Here is a 22392-nt window from a genome sequence, read left to right as displayed (position 1 = left end):
TAATGACGACAAGGATATATTATTCACAGCAACCTCAACTTAATCTGAATGATAGAGATAGAGCTAAAAAGACCTGAAAGTAATGTGTATCAATAATCTAAACGTACTGATTGGTTTTGAATATAGGAATCTTCACAGTGAAACAGCATAAATTCCGTCTGAAGGCTATAATGGTGCACAGTAGAGACCTTTACCTCAAACAGCACTAATTAATTTAGGCCTGATTCAACACGGATCACAAGCCTGCAATCGCACGCTTTGCAAAAATATGCAAATGAATGTGATCGCAGTGCAATCGCAGCACTATACCAAGACGCCCACCACTGTATTAAGCCGCCCACTTCCCATTACATACATCCGCAAGTCAGCGAAAACATCGGTAACATCGGACCCATAAGCACAGTTGAGGTTGAGCTGACCCTGACTCACAAACAACAAAACTTCCTGGCTGCGTATGACATCGCAGGGGCTTAATTATGCACGCCCCTGTAACGGCGTTCAAAAGCACAGGCACGCCTGTATTCCTTCGACCACCGCCCCCCTCTCCACCCCCAAACCGTGCTTCCTGTCAATCATTTCTTTGTGCCGCTACATGTCCGCTGCGTTCGCATACCTGTTCGCAGTGGTCGGCTGCATGCGCAGAACGCGAACATTGACCGGTTGCGTGCATAACCTGAATCAGGCCCTTAATTCGCTGCTATAAAAACACAAAATTAGGTCTAAGAAAAATTATAGACATTTAGTATGAATATATACAGGAAAAAACAGCAAATATAACTATAAAAATAACATCTAATTGCCATCTTCGTGGTGAAAAAATGCCACAAAAGTCAGGAAGTAAAAGTTCCTATTTTCAAAATCAATCAGTACATCGGGATTATTGATACACATCACTTTCAGGTCTTTTTAGCACTATCTCTATGGTTCAGATTAAGTTGAGCTTGCTGTGGATAATAGATCTTTGTTGTCATTAATACGTGTATTCTTATATTTTATATTTCATAGTTATGGAACCACTGAAGTGAAAATTCCATCAATATCACAAAAGGAAATCCTTTTCTATTCCATATTATATATAATTTTTATCATTTTATTGTTATTATTCTCTCTATCTATTTTGAGCAGGCTTTTTAAAGTAGCGTCAAATCATAATTCCATTGGTTTTTTATTTATGTACTCTGTTTTGTTTTTTTCTGGGTAACCCTAGGATTTGTGATAGGCTGCTTACACCCAATGAATCGCCACTGTCTCATCCCTGATACTATACATAAACCTTATTCTAAATAATGTAACCGTAGTAATAGCAATGTGTGCAGCTGTCAACTCAAAGGGGCCTATTTATTAACATTATTTTTACTAAAATAATGTGCAACGGGTGTTTTCACACCCTTTTCACATTATTTTAGTCTCACATAAATTTACTACAAGGGCAACTGGAGTAGAATTCGCAAAATTCTACTCCAAACCCTAATTATCACATAATTTTAATAAGCAGATCACATTTCCAATACTTGGAAATGTGATCTGCCCAGAGTTACTAAAAATACATTGTGAAAAAATATCAGAGAAGCCCTGTGATAATAACGGCACCTGGAAATGGCGTTATCCAGGGTTTCCCCTGTTCCCCAACTTCTGCTATGCTCTAGCAGGCAGAGCAGAGCCAGGAGCCGGCCCCCTGTGATCAGCTTTGTGGTCTAAATAGACCACCAGCTGATCACTGTAAATAAAAAACACTTACCTGCATCCAGGGACCAGTGATCGGTGCTCTGGTGAGGTCCTCTGTGGCTCCAGTCTGCTGGTCTCCGGGCTCCTGTACTGTGATCCTGGTAAGCTACTGCATAGAGCAGCTGACCGGGGATGTCGCAGAGGGTCCACGAGGGGGGGAGGGCGCGAAGGGGGGAGATTGCGGTATCTGGCGGTGACGCATGCACATACACATTCACCCTGTATTTTTCTGAAAAATACAGGGAGAAGTTTGCGGACAGGATTCACATGGACATATTGCAAGCTCTGTCCCTGCATGAGGATGTGTTAGTACATCCATGTGATATGTCCTAAATTTGCAATACAAGTTTAGTCGGAAATATCACACTACAACCGCATTTCAAAAGCGGATTGTAATAAATAAGGCCCTAAGTGCCTGTAATGCTGAGGATTTGTGTTGAGGTGACCTGTTGTATTCAGGGCACTTATCATTTGAGCACAAGTGGCAAGACGGAGCTACACCTCAAGCTGTGACATGCCATACATACAGTATAATAATAAAAAAAATTAAATAATATATTTTATTTTTTTTTAGAAGCTTTGATTTATTGGAGACAAAATGTAATTCAATAGATGGAAACATTTGATATAATGGGTATTTTCTTTTGTTATCAACCAAAACATGACTTTCAACTAAGTATCCCTTAAGTTACTACGGTTTAATTTTCAATTTCAGTTTATTTTATAGAACAATCCATATAAAGTTATATTTTCTTATACAAGGTACCAATAATGTCAGTAATACTATAAATGTATATATTAAAAGTAGTTATTATTAGTAAGTTCTATAATACAGTGCTTATTTAACACCAACAAAAACCCAACACAATTTTTTCCAGAGACCCCACAAATTCTAAACAAGTTTACATCAGTGATTTAACGGATTTTATCACATTCTTTATCTTTACATATAACTGTATGTACTTAACAAGAATTAAGAAATGACAAAATCCTTATGTTGTACCTTTTGCTTGAAAGACGAGCCATGCTTCACAAGGTTTTCCTGCTCTATAAATATCCACACAAACATCAAACATGACAGCGCTATGGGGAATAAGGCTTCATACCTAGGTTATAAAAAAATCACAAAGAGTTTGCAAGAGATTAGCTATGTTACATACAATCCAAAACAACAAATATGTAACGCTACAGTATATCTGACATGTATACAATGGAAGTTTTTTCTTTTCTGTTCCAGTAACTTCATAATAAGTCTACAAGACTCAGTTCACAGTAGGAGGCTTGTTTGAATACTATGGGCCTGATTCAACAGCGTACGTAATTGTGATCGCAGCTGTAATTTCATACGGAATGCAGCTGCAAAAATATGCTAAGGCCTGCCACAGCTCAGCCAGCATAAAGAAGCCCACTGCTGCTTTCTCATATCCATCCAATGTTGTTGTTCTGTGTAAACATCAGTACCACCGACGTACATCGAGCAGTCACGCAGCATTTACAAGTCTGACCAGCATGCCAGCACACCCAGACTCAATGCACGCAGAGTGCTTTCATGCTCCCTATGCAATCATGGCTAATTTATGCACGCCCATTATACGGCGTTCAAACGGACAGACACCTGTGTTTTTACCGCCACTACCCTGTCACCACCCCCAAACTCTGACAGCCTGTCTCTCGCTTTGCGGTGGACTCCCTTGTGCGTCTGTAATCGCAAGGCAGGCGCTGCGCACGCATAGTCCGGCTTGTACGCATGTGCAATGGCAAACAATCGCTTGACTGTGTCCGTAATCACTATTGTGTATGCTGCTGAATCAGGCCCTATGTATAAAACCTACAATCAGTTTATCTGATTTTTTTATTTTTTATTTTTTGTAAATAGACTTGCAAATGGCAAATATAGACATGACTGAAAGCATAGAGCAAGAAAATATGCTGAAATTTATTTGACCTGTTTCTACCTAGCAATTTGCTGGGATATTGATGACCAGCACATATTAGAAATATTCCCAATATTCCATTATTCCTGATTGAAATTGGCCCTATGACAGTCCTTCTTACACACTATAATTAGGAGCATACATGACACCTCTCACTCTTACATCACTATAAAATGTTGCATGCCTTTGTGTTCTGGATTTGACCTACTGCTTAAATCAATATCGATGCTTTTTTTTTTTTTAAATGAAAGAATAACAGACCTGTTCCCAAAACCCTCTTACATTTAGCACTGAACAGTATTTCTTGGTATTTGTTATAAAATGCTAACTGAATGCAACAATTCAAACAAATATGCAGGATTTCAAAAATTAAAAAAAGAGTAGTACCCTGTACTAAGAAGAAGGTAGGAGGCCATGAATGAAAGAAAAATGCTCAGGAGCCTCTGGAACAGGAACGTGGGACTAAGTAATGGCACAACCAAGGAAAAAGCTGAAAGAGAAAAGAAGACAGCCGTCTTATTAGAAACATCACATTTCACTGCTTCTTCCATGCCAAACATTATGCAGATAGCCAATTAAACAAAAAGCAGGCCATAAATCTCCTTCCTTCTGCCTGTTATCCTTATTTGCTTGTGTTTAACCTGAGCCAAGTGGACTGAGTTGATAGAAAACATATGGGAAATCAGATAAATCCTGTAAAATGGTTTCATACCTTTCAGAGACAAGAGGACAGAGCTGTCTCATTTAATCATGGTTTCCTAACAGCAAGAGGCATACCACATTTGGTTTAATGTGATTACACCATGTTTCTACTCACTAATTGCCTTTTAACTTCAGCAATAAGGTACAGTGAGGACAGCGGGCTTGTTGTGTGTCAGGAAAATGTTATGCTTATGTTATTTTTGGAAAAATTACTGAAAATAGTACATCATGCTGGAGGCACACTTACATTGCAGATGAAAATTTCTCTGTGCTGAGTTAATATTTAACATTTTGATTTCAATTTCACCACTGTTTTGTAACAGAATAGCAATTTTATACTATATACATTAAAAATATAAGTATAAAAAAGATGAGATATACTTGACTAGATAGGTTGTAGACACGACCCATGATCCGTTTTGGTCACTTGGCGATATGCTCACGATCCGACATTGTGTCCAATTTCCCCTTGAACTCTCCCCAGCAGTCGCGGGCACGATTTGGTGTTAAAACTGTACAGTGTGACAAACGATCTATCGTGCCTCCTAACTAGTCCAGTGCATCGTGACTGAGATTGTCAGATCTGCCCTCGAGCAAGGCAGATCTGAAGATGCTATGTACGACCTACGGGGACACGCATCGGCATCGTGATTGTGAATGGACACTCACGATTTGGGCATATTTTACACGATTTGTCGTCACGATGCGTCTGAATCGGGCAAATCGTGTAAAATATCGCCAAGTGTGTAGGCACCTTTACTAAGCAATGAAAAGCTGAACTTTTCATCACTTGTGCACTAACTCACGACACGCCTTCTGAGAATGGTGCTATGTGTTACTTACCAGTCCCGCCGCCACCTCCTGATGTGTTTTAGCGTGCACCATTGTGCTAAAATTACATTTTGCAGTTTTATGAGATCTTACGCAGACACACCACGTCTCCAAGGACCCATTATGTATTACATCAGCACTAGGTTGATGCGACAGATCGGGTGAGCTCGCAGATGAGTTTACTTATCATAACACTGTCCTGCGTCACAGCAATAAGCAGTGATGTAGAATGTCTCTAAGATAAGGACAATCTTAGCATGTCAATCCCTAAATTCCTTGCATGCAATCACACGAGACTCTCCCAATAAGGTCCATAAAGACATAGAAACATCTTTTGACTATTTTGGCACTTTTTAGACTGGTCACATCTCAATATCAAAATCGGTAATTATTAACGTAGTACCCACACAAATTATACCTTGTTTTTCTTCCAGAAGACTCTGAAACTCCATAAAATAGCATTTGTTTGCTTATTTCTACTCACATGGAAAATACAATCTATCCAAAATGGACAACATATTGCTTTTAATTGAAAGTGGAAGGAAGTGAACTAAAAGCAAATGTTTGTGTTTCTTTATACTCCACCAATATTTTGCACATAGCTGTTTCCAGTTGGTGCATAACCACGAGACCCATGCAGCATAAAAATGAAAGCCTTTTACAATACCAAAGCAGGAATGAGGTCCATTTAATATAAATGATAAAGGACAGTCATGGCTGCCAGCAACAGATTCTCTTATACTTCTTTATCTTTCATTTCCCCACCTTCCACTGTACGTATTTCCTCATTTCAACAATACAACACCACCAGTAGCTGCACAGAAATCCCAAAAGAGGCTTTAATATTGGTGGCTTATAATGCTCCAGCTTTACAGTAGCCACACACACTCTCTCCACCAACAGCTACAATTTTATTCTACTACCTTTTAGTATGACATTTTTCATACCCTCTAAGATTTTACACACATTTTGCCATGTTAATTTTTACCTTCCACTTCAAGTTTTTGTGTGGTGTTTTATTATATTATGGGAGGCTACATAATAGGAAAAAGGGGGAGGTAGTACTTTGGCACTAAAGAAACCCAATATGCACAACACTAATATTTTGTCACCCAATGAAATGTTGGAGAAAAAAAGGATGTGCAAGCTAGTCCTTTGTGTTATTAAATTACTGGCAGAGTTTTTGACTGTTTAAAGATTATAACAATACTATGCATTTTAAAATACGAATTTCATCATAATAAATACAGCGATAAAAACACCTGAAGTTGGAGGTAAGTTATGAAATTCTGTTATATGATAAGCCAAATAGTCCTTCTGTCCAATTAAATCTTCTGTCACAATAAGGAAATCCATATTCAAATTGTTGATGTGAATACTCATTGGCAGCTTCGATGAGGGGGGTATATAGAGATGTAAAGCAGGTAAATATCTCTCATTGTGATTGCTTATGCTAAGCTCACAGAAAGATGTTAGTAAGCAGAAACTTCTGGAATAAAGCTTTAGTTTTAAAGAATATTGATATTCAGCAGAATAACAAGCATCAGTTCATTCTGAGAGGGATATCGCAAGGAACAGATGATCCGAAGTTCGCCATTGGGATTGCCTCATCCCCGGTCCACTTAAGTCAACGGTGTGGTTCATTTCATTTCATAACAAATTTGTTATTTTCTTTTATTTCTTGGAACTTGTAATTGTGTGAACCCTTTTATTTTAATATTATAATCTTGTAACTTTTTGTAACTAATCTTTGAAGATATTCTTGAATTGAAACATTCATTCTAGTTCTGGAACTGTGTTTTTATCCTCATATGGCTCATGTTACCTATTTATACTAACTGTGGCTAATCGTATAGCAGGTAAGAGCAAAGGCTTACCCTGTATTTAATACTAAAGTTCCCCTTTGCTGGTGGCAGTTACCCGGTTTACTTAACCACACGGGCTGATGTAACCTGTAAAAGTCACGGGCGGAGATTGGCGTATCTGGAGGATCGGCCGGAAGGTCTGTGACAATTCATTTCATTGTTTTCATTCGACACTCATAACAGTCTTCTTTTCCAACTTCTTCGAGAAGCTGCCTTTTTTGTACCCCTGGCCTTAGCTCAAAATTCCTCCATATCTTTGCTTCCTGGCTCATAATCTTCAAATGGGCTCTCAAGAACTATTTCTTCCTCAAAGCTTTCCAGCGCTCATCTTAACCCACTACTCTATGCTCCTTTCTCACTATCTAGCCCATCTGTGTCTCCCCTGTTTATCTGCCCCTCCCCTTTAGAATGTAAGCTCTCATGAACAGGGCCCTCTTCTCACACGTGCTTCTCCGTGCCTTACTTTAACTTTCATTTGCAACAGCACCTAACACTTGGTTGCTGACGCCCTGCTGCTTATTTAGGTGTTATGCAGCAATGTTTAGAAATCATGTACTTGTTCTGCATTGTTTGTACTGTTAATAACTGTTTTCTTGTGTACTCATTTGTTTCTGTACTTTGTATGGCACTGTGGAACCCTTGTGGTGCCATATAAATAAAGGATACTAATAATAATAATAATAATCAGTTTTGGGTATACAGTATTTATCTTCATCAATAGGTGGATATACACATGAGAACAGTATTAGTATAACTGGCTTGGTTAGTTCCGATTTAGTAGATCTTAATATTCAATGTAGAACAGTTCACCATATGTTGCTATTCTGAATTTGAATTATAACAGAGAGCAAGATAATTGCCAGAAAGTCCCACCATACAAAATGAAGTTCCATGCAGAAGATGTTCCACTGGAAACAAACTCAATGTGACATAGTTCCTACTTGCGGCTTGTGTAGTTCTGCCCAGATCAGAAATGATTTTCAAGTTTTGTAATTACTGAGTTTTATCCTTACGTGAAGAATGTTTTAGGGGTCCAAAGTGCAGTATTGAGTGTATACAAAATACAGATCAAATAAAACAGGACATAAAACAGTATATATATGGCAGCCAATAACTACATATCTATGCAAATAGAGTCATTATAAAAATAAAAAAAAAACAAAGCCCCAGCGCTGGTTGAACCTGTGTTCCAGTTGATTAGTGCAACAGACAGGTTCAGACCCACTGCTGCAAATATAATTCCAACGGGAGGATGTTATGGTGATGGTAAGGAAAGGTAGCGTACACTAGGGAAGAGGGCTCTGCAAATAAGAGCTTACAACCTATAGTGGAGGGGCAATCAGACATGGATGACACAGAAGGTACCAAACAGTACTTTTTATTCTTTTCAACAAAATTTATTATTGCTTATATGTGACACCAAAGCTCTAACATAAGTTTTATAAGATGGCTGTATAAAGATGGAATATCTATGCAAATTCACTGTACACCACCTACTCTAGGATTACCCATAACAATTTTCTTACATAATCACCTTATGCATATAAGTTATATACATTTGTACCATTCATAATCAGATAGTATTACTTTGTCCTCTAACCATGACACACACTACTACTTATTTCATGGTATAATTAGACACAAATATTTTAATCATTACTGTATTTTTTTTTTTTAAATCTATACAGGCCAAGCTTGTTTTCCATAACACAGGGCTTTCTTTTAACTATCCAAATACAGAAATACATTATGGGTACACAATGCATATTGCTCGCCAAGTTTGTTGTAGCTTCAGGCACTGGTTGACCCTGTAGCTAATGCATATCCAAGAGCAGCTGATTCACTCCGTACTTTACAGCCACATAATGTTTCAGATGTGCTGTGAGAATTCACAACACAAAAAAACCCACAAAATCAGTTGTTAGTAATGTATAAATTATAGTCACTTAGGGGGGAATTCAATTGTTTTATCAGTCTTTTTTCCCATGATAAACATGTGTTTAGGTGTGAAAAAATGTAGTCGCTATTCAATTGTACATTTTTTGGTCGTGATAATTGTGATTTATCACGCCTACATTTCAGCCTATCTGTAACATGGCCAGGGCTATTCAATTGTTGTAAATTAGGCGTGATAAAAAATATTGGTCGACCTATTTTTCACTTTATCACCTGTCAGTTCTCACCACCCCTAAGGGGTGTGAGTTTTGAAAAAAGTATTTTAATATTATAATTTTATTAATAATTAACTGGTATGCTATTTTTAAGGGCGAATATCATTGATTTAATCAAATATTTCAATAAAATTACTTTTTGTAGGGACAAAGCACAGGGAAAAAATAAGCAGTGTGGGGAGTGGGAAGGTGATCAGGATGTAGCCGATGGGTTGGGTATGAAATCCTGGCTGTCGGGATGCTGCTGGTCAGAATACCGACAGCAGCATCCCGGCACCCATAAGGAATCAATGTAAGTCTAACCCTAACCCCTACCCTAACCCTCCCTCTCCGATGCCTAACTCTTCCCCTAGTGCCTAACCCTAACCCCTAACCTAACCTCCCCCCTAACACCCCGATACTTACCATCGGGATGCCGGCGGTCGGATACTGGTGCCAGAGTCCCGACCTGTCAGGATTTCAGCACCGGTATTTAGACTGGCGTATCCCACACGCTGGCATGCCGACTACATCCCGTAGCCGATACCAGTTCACTGCAAACGATGAAGTCTTATATAAGTCAATTGATGATCGGGTACATACCCTTCAATTATGTACTCCTCTGATTGAAGGCGGGTCACTTCCTATAGATCTGGTCACCTGTTCTGCGTATGCATTTGTTAGCATATTTTCGCTGCGTTCCTTGCTGAATCAGGCCCTGTGACCACTGCAATAGTACTTGCGGAAACTGAAGTAGGAACTCAATGGTCGTGCACGGGATTGGCTGGAAGCCAGTCTCTACACTTAGGCAAGGGGGGCCCCCCTGTGCCACCCCCCCCCCTTAATCCGGCTCTGCACATGGTCAGCATGGCTGCCGTCATAAATTGTGGGGCCCGGGGCTGACAAAATAGGCAGCCCCCCCAATCCAGTCTCTGCCATCTGCACACCTTTTTTTCCCCACCTCACTTCCACCCCCTCCCGGTTATTACATGCAGCCTTCTGCCATCTGTGCACATCTTGGGTTTCTCCACTTAACCCCCCACAAAACAAACTAATCAACATAGGTGACGGTGGGCCCTGGCTTCCACATTTACTTAATGGAAACTGGGTCGGCGGCAGCAGCGGCCGAGCCCCCTTCCTTCTGTTCAAGGGGTGTGCGGGCTGCAGCAGTAGGCAGTGGCGTAACTAGGGTATTCGGAGCCCAGGGCAAGTTATACTACGTAGCCCCCCTCTAAGTATGTACACACGCACAAAAGAAAGTGGGCACATGCCACAAGGGGCGTGTCCACTAAAAAATGGGGACATCGCAATATGACACCACCGTTTCTCTGGGAACATTCCTTTCCATTGTCACTCTGGGAACATTCCTTTCCATTCCATATGCAGCTTAATGCCCCCCAGTACTAGTGCCCCTTATGCAATGCCCCCTGTTGTAGTGCACATTACGAAGTGCCCCTTATGCAATAGCCCCAGTAGTGGTCTCTTCTATGCAGTGCCCCCAGTAGTGGTCCCCCCCATGCAGTGCCCCCATATACAGTACCCCTTATGTAGTGCCCCATATACAGTTCCCCAGTAGTGCCCCTTATACAGTGCCCCCACTAGTGCCCCTCATTCAATGCAACCTTATACAGTGCCCCTAGTAGTGCCTCTTATACAGTGCTCCCACCTATGCAATGCCCCTTATAAAGTGCCATCTTTAGAGGTCCTCCCTATGCAGTGCCCCTTATAGATTGCCTCAGTAGTGGCTCTTATAGAATGCCACCAGTAGTATTCCCCCTATGCAGTGCCCCCTTATACATTTTCCCAGGTAGTGGTCCCCCCTATGCAGTGCACCAGTATTGTTCCCCCTATGCAGTGCACCTTATGCCCCCAGTAGTGGTCCCCCCTATGCAATGCCCCTTATATAGTGACCCCATTAGAGGTGCTCCCTATGCAATGTCCCCATTAGTGCCCCTTATAGAGTGCCCCCAGTAGTTTTCCCCAATATTCAATGCCCTTTATAGAGTGTCCCCCTGTGCAGTGCCTCCATTAGTACCCGAGTGCCCCCAATAATGTTTCCCGGTATTCAGTGCCCCTTATATTGCCCCCTAGTTTAGGTCCTCCCTGTACAGTGCCCCCATTAGTGCCCGAGTGCCCCAAATAGTGTTTCCCCCTATTCAGTGTCCCCAGTTTAGGTCCTCCCTACGAAGTGCTCCCAGTAGTGCCCAGTGTACCCCCAGAAGTGTCCCCCCACATGTATTGCCCCCAGAAGAGGTCCCCCATGGCCCTTACAAATACACAGACAAAAACAAAAAAAATACTAGCCTTAGACCCCGCTCCTGCACCGCCACTGCTGTCCGCACCTCTGTCCTCCCACGTCTCTTCATCCAAGGTGGGAGCCGGAAGGTTGAGCTTGGGAGTGAGCTCCAGCCCGGCTCCCCCGTGGGTGCTTGGCTGCTACAACAAAAACACGTGTTTGTTGTAGCAGCCAAGCACCCACGGGGGGAGCCGGTCTGGAGCTCACTCCCAAGCTCAGCCTTCCGGCTCCCGCTGTCGGAGGATAGAGGTGCAGACGGCGGCGGCGGGTGCAGGAGCACGGAAGGTAAGTATTTGTGTATTTCTAAGGGGCATGGGGGACCACTTCTGGGGGCACTCTAAGGGACAATACATATCGGGGGCACTTCATAGGGAGGACCTAAACTGGGGGCCACCGGTGTGTTTGTTTATAGTGCGGACTGCACACTAATTACTTTGGTCACCCCCTGCCCTATGTCCTAGAGAATCGAGTCCTGGAGAATCCGCTTGGGTTATCTGGGCTGACGTCGGGAAGCTGGGTCTGGGCGCGCATTTATCACAAGGCGTGAAGAAAGTATCATCGCGCCCACCTATTTTCACACCCACATGAAAATTATTTGAATTGCGACCTAACCAGCAGGCTGGCTAGCTGCGATGAAGGTGAAGAAACATGGCAGCGAATTAGCACGCCCAAAAATAAACAATTGAATTTTCACAGAGCGTGGGAAAATAGAACATATCTCAGCTTTACAAACTTTTGGTTAAATCTTTTTTTTATTATAACCTGTTATGGCTTTGCATTGTCTAATAACTGGGGTGTATTACACTTTGCATTGGGACTGTAAAACTATTCTTGTCTCTGGTTTCTGCAAAGATGGGGTTTCAGCCGCAGAACAGATGTGTGCAGGATTTTTAGAAGTGGACCAGTGGGCAATGGGGCATGTCCATAACCTCTCATAAAGGTTGAATCTATTTCCCAACCAAGGACACATCTATATGACCAGTTGTAATAGATTGTGCTTTTAAAGTTTAAAAGCACAATCTTTTACAAGTGGTCATATAGAAGTGTCCTTGCTCATCTAGCCTCAATACTCCAGGCAGCCCAATATGGGATGAGGGAGCTGGCAGGTACTGGTAGTTCTGCTAGTGTCAGGAATCTTTTTTTTGACGAACATTCGTCTAAGACACAATGCTATGCGTCTAGGACGCACCAGGGGACTGTGCTGATTCATTTGATATGTGATTTGATATGTGACACTTGCATATCTGTGTGCAACTGAGTCTGTAAACATAACTTGGCATGCTGCATTGAGAGATTCAGTCTCACACAGATATAAAAGTGTCACATTGTGACTTAAGGTGCGTATCCACTACGCAATATTAATGGACGACTGAACGATAACGACATCGTTATTGTTCAGTCATCCATTAATTGTGCACAATAATGTCAGAAACGACCAGCGATGCGCGCTCCCGCTGGTCATTTCCGACATCAATCATCGGCTGAACATACTGGTCAATCTGCCGATAACGACAGATTGACCTTGTTCAGGGATGACGGAGGGTGCCTATACTTAACGACTAATCGTTCAGTGTAGGCACTGCAGGGGATGGGGAATGACTGTACGATTACGATGTCATAATCATACTGTCTTCCCTGGGTCGCATAGTGGATACGCACCTTAAGACACGTTTTAGGCAAAAAAAGATGCCGGCACTAGCAGAGCCTCACGGGACCAGGCGCGCAGAGAGGAGCTGTTTGGCGTGACTGCAGCAAAGACGAGTGAGGGCACATCTGTAGATGGTTATCTGCTTCTGGCCTGCTTGGCTTGAAACTAGTCAGAGACAGTAACACTTTCTGTTACAAGTAATTTAACTTGCCTCTTGCAAAACAGCCACAGGTTGCTGGTAGTTAGGATTAGTGTTTTGGTGTAGCTACTATAAGTAGCAAAGTAGGTAGCTATAAAAAACAGGGCTATTTGGTGCGATTTGAGGATAGATGTATGTGGGCACATCTATAGCTAGCTTGATGGAGTGTAGCATATGATGGAGTCTATAATCAAAAAGGTATGGAACATCCTGGAGACACTTCCTCTACACTCACATGCTGGGAATCATCAGCACATGACACATTAGGCACACCTAAAGTATCAAAGGGTATATATTGTACCACTATATGTAGTATGTTATCTGTACCACTGACGTACATATATATATTCCGGATATAGCAGCATGGGCGTAACTACCATAGGTGCAAGGGGAGCAGCAGCTATGGGGCCCAGAGCTGGCGGGGGCCATCTTCCTTGTCAAGGTGACGTGTTATATACATTTTTCACCATTGGGTGGTGCATAGGGGCCCTAACAAACATTTGCTATGGGGCTTTCAAATACGTTGTTACGCCCCTGGACACCAGCATACACTTGATGCTACGATTTTATATGTATGTGTAAAAATATCAAAAGATTTACTATGTATGAGTAAAATATCTTTTACATTATACTTGTGATCTATTTTTTTCTTTCTTACACACACACGTTACTCTGAATGTTAATAAGTATAAAAAATATCCTATATGAAACTATGTCTATGACCAATTTTTCTTATAAATTAATTATATGAATATCATGATTCCTGCTAAATTAGAGCAGAAAAAGGAATTGTAGTTGTTGATTAAACATTGCAAGTGTTTAATTAATACTTGACTAAATACTGGATACCTTATTCTCTAACAGTGCCTAATCTTTTTCATACAATTCTATCTGTATACGTGGTGGTACTCTAGTTTGTTTCCTAGGTATGTTTTCTGATGGATGATAGTTGCAGTGTGGCTGTTGAAACTCCAAGCTAGTTAGCAGGCTACCATGTCTTCATGGATGCCTGTGGTGCACATTATATAGAGTATCTGTAACGTATTGAGAATGGGTTTGTTTACTGATTGGATATAAAACCTTTGTCTTACTTTCCAAAAAAAATCATACAATTGTATACAGGTTGTGTCTCCTATATCCAAATATTCCGAAAAATACGGAATATTCCGAAATACGGATTTTTTTTTAGCATGACTGAGGTAGTGAAACCTTTGCTTTTTGATGGTTCAATGTACACAAACTCTGTTAAAGACACAACATTTCTAAAAAAGTATAAAATTACCTTTAGGCTTTGTGTATAAGGTGTATATCAAACATAAATGAATTTCTTGCATGCACACAAACTTTGAGCCACAGAATTATTGAAAATATTGTATAAAATGACCTGCAGGCTGTGTGTATAAGGTGTATATAACACATAAATGCATTCTGTGTATATATTTGGGTCCCATTCCCAAAATATTTTATTATGGTATGCAAATATTCCAAAATACGGAATATTCCGATATCCAAAATACACCTGGTCCCAAGCATTTTGGATATGGGAGCCTTAACCTGTACTTACTATTGGTATGTGTGGCAGTTCATAATATTGTGTAGTAACAAAACAAAAAAAATTATACATACCTAATATTGCCCAACTAAAAACTTGATTCAGCAATGGTAGTCCCTGCTTGGTTGCTAGACTGGAGTGGGTAAGGTTGACAATGCACATGGAGATTACAAGGCCCAGCATCTGCAAGGCAAATAGGTAATTGTAACCAGAGCACATACAGTATACAATACAAAAGTTAATAAAATAGAATACTTTTTTGTTTGGAAAAATCAACATTTGTAAAATAAACAATAAAGAGTTGACAACTGAATGTCCTAAGCCAAACTGAAATTACATGGAAAGAAAAAAAAAACAGTAGGAACATAGGGAAATGGTCAAATGGAGTGGACAGTTTTATTTTCCCTCAATATATAGTACTTAGGGGCCTATTTATTAAGATGACAGGGCCAATTCCACATGCAGAAACAGTAGTTTTCCTGTTCATTCATCAAGCTTTGATAATGGAACGTTTCCTGAGCTTTAGACGGCCCTGGCAACCCTGCTGCTTCCTATTAGAAGGAGGTCCAGAGTGCGAAGAGAGATCCATTTAAAACACTCTGCCTGTCTGTGTAAGCTTTAACGATCACTAATTAGTAGAAAAAGTGGCAGAGTTAGGGATTGTGGGAGAGCTGCTTTTCGAGCAGATGGCCCATCACTGGAACATTGCTGTATTGCTATGCTATATTAGTGTCATGGAGAGATAAGAACACATTTTCCACTGGGCCACCGCATAATTATAATAAATTGGTCCTTTAAAAACTTAGTGACCACAATTTTAAATTGCATCTTGATACAATCTGCAAGTATCACGTCTTAGTACAGGTATTAGATCTCACATTCAGAAATCTCAAAAATATTCAGAAAAAATAAATCCAGCTAGTCCATGAAAATGTCATTCACACAGTTATGCTTCCACCTACAAGCAATCCTTTTTAGAAGCCCTGCTAAACCCTCAATTCTAAGCATGTACAGATACTGTATTACAGCATAATTACCTATTTTGGGAACTCTAGTCTGGTTGATGACAAAGGGGATGTTAAACTGCAGTGGGGGCGCAGCATTTATGATAATTTGCATAACCAAGCCCTACCCACCACTTAGTAATGGCACAGCAAAGGCAAATCTCTGCCCACCTCACAATAAAGTAGGATCCAGGAGGGTGGGTCCACATGCCCAACATTCCAGGAGGGTGGTCTAGTACTACATATTAGAGATTACACTATGCATAACATGCTATGTAAAATAGTGAATGTGATTTAACTGTACCTTTATACATACAATTATGCAATGCATGCATTCTAACATATCACATACCCAGCAATGACCAATATACGTATGACAACAAACCATTACTAATATCATAAGCCGTAAAGTCAGACTTGGTGCCCAGAATATCATACCCAGTAGTGGCTACTCACTTGAACCCACAAGAAGCCATCATCCTGCACCCACCAGTGCCAAAACTGTTATATCCAGCATTGCCAATGTGTTTGAATCCACAACAATTACAGTACATTACATCACTGATGCCAGCATATCTGTACCAACTAGTGTCCATTATATTATATTCAAGAGTCCAAAATACTGTACCAAGCAATCCCCAGTGTTACATGCAACAGTTTCAAAATATTTGTGCCAACCAGGGTCCAACAATCAATATACTAAAGTGCCAATAAGACTGTACATACCAGTACCCTTTATCCAGCAAAGTCAAAAACATTGTGGGCTTGATTCTGGTTTGGACGCTATCGCACGCAATGCTGATATGCACGCAGTTGGCCGATGCTGTAAATACTGAATGCATCCGAGCTGCACTGCGCATGCATCACGGTGGTTACCGCAGACGTAGAATGAATTTGGATGCATTCCAGGGAGGTGACAGGGGGTGGCTAGGCGGATGCAAGCATGACACACAAAGACACAAGACGCCATGTTTAGCCATAGGGCTGGTGCAAGTTTTGATGGTGGGTCCAATGGTGCACTGATGGGTGGGTCTAAAGAAGCACTGAGACAGATTTGCCCAGCTATAAATTGGCATCTAATTTTGAACCAAATCGGCTGCGATATTAGCATAAAGAAGCTTGGCAGCTGGAATACAATTGTGCTGGGATACTTTAGATCACAATACAATATGGGGGATGGTCAGTGCACAGGTATGTTCACACAGTTAATTAGTGTGATTAGAGATATGTGGCCGAAAAATATCATGTGTCTATTGTGGAGAGTACAATCACTTCCACAACATCATAGTAATAAACAATTTGTAGGTATTTGGCGGTGCTCCCCAAGAGTCAGAAAGTGTATCACCAGCAGAAAAGGAGAGAAAGAAGACTCTTGTTTGGGGGCACTCAGATTACAATATGTAATGTTGTTGTTATAAAACTTAGCTTTTAAAATATCTTATCGTAAAAAAGATTTCCATTGGATTCAAAAAATATTTAAAGGAGAAATACGTGAGAAACACGTAAAAGATATATTAAATAAAGATCATACATTATAATCTATCAATACTCATATACAAATCAGTATCAAAAAGAGGAAATATTATTATGTTTTTTTCTCAATTATCAGATCAGAGAAACTATTCAGACAAATTAAGTCATCATAGGAGCCCATTAATTATAGCATCTATATTAACAGTGCATTTATTGATATAATGGATGCTGCATGGCAGCAGAGAGCAAAGGAGCTCCTTGAGGTCGTAGGTATAACATGTACACTGCCCAGTGGTAATTTACAAACAGTATAATTACCTATGACTTAAATGCAGTTAAAAAGTTTCTCTGATCTGATAATTGAGAAAAAAACATAATAATATTTCCTCTTTTTGATACTGATTTGTATATGAGTATTGATAGATCATAATGTATGATCTTTATTTAATATATCTTTGACTGTGTGTCTCACGTATTTCTCCTTTAAATAATTTTTGAATCCAATGGAAATCTTTTTTACGATAAGATGTATTGAAATCTAAGTTTCAAAACAACAACATTACATATTGTAATCTGAGTGCCCCCAAACAAGAGTCTTCTTTCTCTCCTTTTCTGCTGGTGATACATTAGATCACTTCAGAACATTCAAAAATAAAAATGGCTGTTCAGCTTATAAGGGTACTGTCTTCATATACATTAGTTACATACTGTATAATGATATACAATTATTAAATATACCTATGACAGATATCATACAGTAAGTATGCACAAAGCAGAATAGCATGGAGATTGAGATAAGGGGTGAAGAGCAACAAATATACAAACAGCATACTAATGCTGGGTACACACTAAATGAAGTTGATCCGATAAACGCTCCGAAACAATGGAGCGATTGTTGGACTGGTGTGTACCCATACACACTGAGCAATTTCTTGCTATGCGTGACTTCAGATCTCCTTAACGGGATCAGGAGATTGGGAACGAGATAGCATGTGCAGAGCACCAGATTCTAACCTTCTGATCTGACTATTGCAGGAGCATTTGAAGCTGTTTATTGGGTAACGCTCCTGCATACACACTATCCAATTATCCAGCCGATCACGCAATTATTGGCTGGTTGGCCCAATAATTGTATAGTGTGTACCTGGCAATGTGATGCGACTAGGATGCACCAGGAGACTGTGCTGATTAATTTAATATGCAATACTTGTATACTGTATCTATGTGCAACTGAGTCTGTATACAATGGAACTTGGCGTAGAAAAGAACTGCGGTCACTGCATTGTAGCATTTTGTACACAGAATCAGACACAGTCACGCACAGATATACTGTATAAGTGTCACATATCAAATTAATCAGCAAAGTATGCTGGTGTGTCCTAGTCGCATCACATTGATACTAAGAAGCATTTTCAGTAAAAAAAAAATGCCCAGGGCTGGCAGAGCTGCACAGGACCTGGCATGCCAAGAGGAGTGAGGACACATCTGTATATATTCCTACTATCAGTGAGTGCAAGAGAATTCACATTTTTATTGAGTATGAATATGAGATTACAATTCATAGTTTAAATTCATTTATTGTATTTAGTACTGTGACCACTATTCACTTACATGTAAGGATGCATATCCTCATCCACACACCATGCTTTGGTTCTATCTATTTTCATTACCATATATTTAGAAATGTTCCCAGTATTTTGTGTATAATTTTTTTGTTTTCCCCGCCGTGTCAATGGCATTTAAAAAAGATCTACACTGTATTACTCGATTATTGGTGAACTTTTGTAGATGCATATATTCTGCAAGATAGCATTCATAATCAAACTATTTTCAATCTGTCTGTTCAGTCTGCATAATTTCAGCTATTTTTGGTCTTGCAAAAATATTCATGAGCATTAATGTAAGCGTCAACATTCTGGGTATTGTCAGAGCTCCTGAGAAACTTTCTATGATATCGCCAGTATGTAGGCAGTCTGCCAACTTTCAGACACTTGGCTTTGAATGATTATGAGACCACACAAGATGTGGTGTTGGGACTTCTGCTCTTTTTGCCTATATCAGCGATCTTGGAAAACACTTTTAGATTTCAGTACCACCAAATGTATCTTTTTTCTCGGGATCTTTCAACTTCTATGTTGTACATCTATGTTGGCCTAATCCAATCTGTATCCAAATTCTAGGATGGCACCTAGCCCTGATGGGATTCCAGGGAGAGGGATCAGGGTGTGTGCTGATCAGCCTGTGGGGTTTTTTATCTACATTTTTAATTTATCCCTGGCTCAGTGTACTGTACCAGAGTGCTTCAAAGCTTCCTTGATTATTCTGGTACCAAAAAGCGCTTAACTAGCCTTAATGACTATTGCCTGATTGCACTTACTCCACCTATTATGAACTGTTTTGACAAATTTTTACTACTGCGGATCAGGAGTAGTTTACCCCATACTTGCTGACTTTACAAATCTCCTCCCCGGTGAGGAGATTCTGTTGACATCTTCGGGAACCTATACGTCATTAAGCCCCGCCCCACCACAGGAAAAGGGCGCGGTTACCGGGTCTGCGAGTAGGGGGTGAGGCTAAATGATGCGATTTGCATGATTTTATCCCCGTCTCCTATTCCTGGACCCATAAATTTCACGTAAGATCTCCCCATCATGCCCTCCGGGGAAGTAGGCAGGATGCGGGAGATATGCCTACTTTTCTGGGGGTGCAGGGGGTTACCCAAAAAAATCGTGAGCTTCCCGCAACTTTCGGGAGAGTAGGCAAGTATGGTTTACCAGCTGATTATGACAAGCATTAATTTGCCTATAGAGCAAACAGATCAACTGATGATGCTCTACTTACAGAGATTCACTCTGCTCTTAATCATTTAGAGATGCCAAATACCTATGTTAGGTTACTATTTGTTGATTACAGCTCAGTTTTTAATACCATCATTCCTCTGACATTGGGAGCTACAGTAAGATACAGAAAATAGATTTTAGTGTGCCTATGTGCAACAGTAATTTAAGATATATTGGTTAATGGACCTCATTTTACTTGAGATTGTGTCTGGTATTTTGGATCAAATTCAATTGCTAAGTTTGCTGATGATACCACCAATATGGGCCTCATTAGTAATAGGGATGAGATGGCGTATCAAAGTGAAGTTACGCAACTTGCTAAGTGGAGTAAGGAAATTTATTTGAGCCTAAATTTAAAAATAAAAATTCAGTAGATAGTTAATGATTTTAGACAATTATCATGATGTTGAGTTAGATAGGGTGAGCAGTATTAAACTGCTTGGAGTCCAAATTTCTGTGGATATGTCTGGGGTCATGAATATTTCGTTCTTTGTAATAAAAAGGTTCAGCAGTGCCTTTATTTCTCAGATTTTGTAATGAACTTCTCCCAAACCAAAAAGAGCAATAATGATGTCAGCTGGTAGATTTGGTTCAAAATCAGCAACACATCATGTTACAGTCAAATGTACTGTATGCCCTGAAAAACTCAGGGAAAAATAAATTGCATTGGAGCGGTAACAGTTTACAGAATAACCCTTTCAAAATTTTGGTAAAATAATAATTCTTCTCCTGGGTCCTTTGAGTAACAAAGAACACTAGAATATCTAATAATCTGTAGACATCGTCCTCACCAGCTAAGGTCAATTTTCATGACTACACCATTAGACACTGGTTAAAGACAGAATGTACAGTAATGCTTTTATAAGTGGCTCATAAAAATACTCAAAAATGGTGATTATGGTATTTTGGTTTGGGAAATTGTTTTTTTTTACATTAGGATATGGCTAAATTGCAATCACTGATGGAACTATGTATTCTTCTCTTTATAAAAAAGATACTAAAGAAGAATGTCAGACTATCTGTCCATGAGCTGAAAAGAAAATTACACAAACAAAACTACATTATAGAATCGCTGAAGTTTAATAAATGTTGAGATTTAGAATGGCTGACTTGAATCTAGCAGGTCTTACTGAAAAACGAACATCTGGTTTGACACATTAATGCAAAAAAGAATGAGTGAAAATTCTGCCATAGATGATCAATATTTACAGGAAATGTTACATTTTAGAAGTGTGTAATCAGTTATTAGGTTCAACTGAACTATTTGTTTTTGATAAAGATCACTGGGTGTTGCATATGTTTAATATATAAGGTATCAAAAGTGCATGTTAATTATTCAGTCAATGTTGGTTTTAAATAATGCAATATTTTGCTAAGTAACTGACAACACTCACTGTGGAAAACCAGCAGTAATCCAGGAGAATCGGTCAGACAGGGCCAAATGTAATAGGGTGAGAGATTAGAAAATGTGAGAGTTTAGCAATAAACTCTCACACTTTTTAAACTTGGCCAATGTAATAGAGTCCGAGTATATGCATACTCACATGTTTTTAGACTCAAAAAACTCTCATGATTTAAACTCTCATTAAGGATGTTTTCCAATTTTGAAGATAAAACTTGAACAATGTGAGAGTGTACTGCTAAAGCTGGGCATACACGGCAAGATAAAATGTCTGTCAGACCGACAGACATTTTATCTGGCCGGCTGCCAGCCGCAGATGTCCGCGGCATACACTGTGAGAGAAATCTCACAATGTATAGCCCGACATCTGCGCTCCGCCTCCGGGGGAGGAGACATTTCCCTGTTCCTTCCGTAGGAAGGAACACAGGAAATGTCTGTCTGTCGGCCGCGCTGGGCATACACTGCCCGATGCGGCCGACAGTTACCGGGTAAATATCGCATCGGACGGGCATGCTGGACAATCCAGCATGCCCGACCGAGCAATATTTAACCCTCGGTCGCCCCCCCACGCTACAATTATCGCGGCGATCCGCCGATATCGGGCGGATCGTCCCGATAATTGCAGCGTGTATGGCCAGCATAAGCTCTCACAGACTTTTCATCAGCAAATACTCTATGCTGCTATCTTTAGGTGTATCTGTAAGTGAAGGGATGGATCACAGAGACTACACTCAAATAGTCAAGAATTTGGACCAGAATTAAGATCACAGT

The 22392-nt window shown here is 40.2% G+C and overlaps 1 protein-coding gene across 5 annotated transcripts in view; it reads right to left on the bottom strand.

Moving 5' to 3' along the window:
• PIGN (phosphatidylinositol glycan anchor biosynthesis class N) overlaps positions 1-22392 on the bottom strand; it is a 491207-nt gene that overhangs the window by 116462 nt on the left and 352353 nt on the right. For all 5 annotated transcript variants that reach the window (XM_088471817.1, XM_088471818.1, XM_088471815.1 and 2 more), the window contains 3 exons: positions 14977-15085; positions 4047-4149; positions 2729-2831 (listed from right to left, as the gene is read on the bottom strand). In XM_088471817.1, coding sequence (XP_088327943.1) covers positions 2729-2831; positions 4047-4149; positions 14977-15085 — 315 coding nt within the window. The remainder of the gene's footprint in view (positions 1-2728; positions 2832-4046; positions 4150-14976; positions 15086-22392) is intronic.

Source organism: Taudactylus pleione, unplaced genomic scaffold (assembly GCF_031769625.1).
Source record: "Taudactylus pleione unplaced genomic scaffold, aTauple2 ptg000116l, whole genome shotgun sequence".
NCBI classification, from domain to species: Eukaryota; Metazoa; Chordata; class Amphibia; order Anura; family Myobatrachidae; genus Taudactylus; species Taudactylus pleione.
This window is presented reverse-complemented; position numbering and strand designations above follow the sequence as displayed.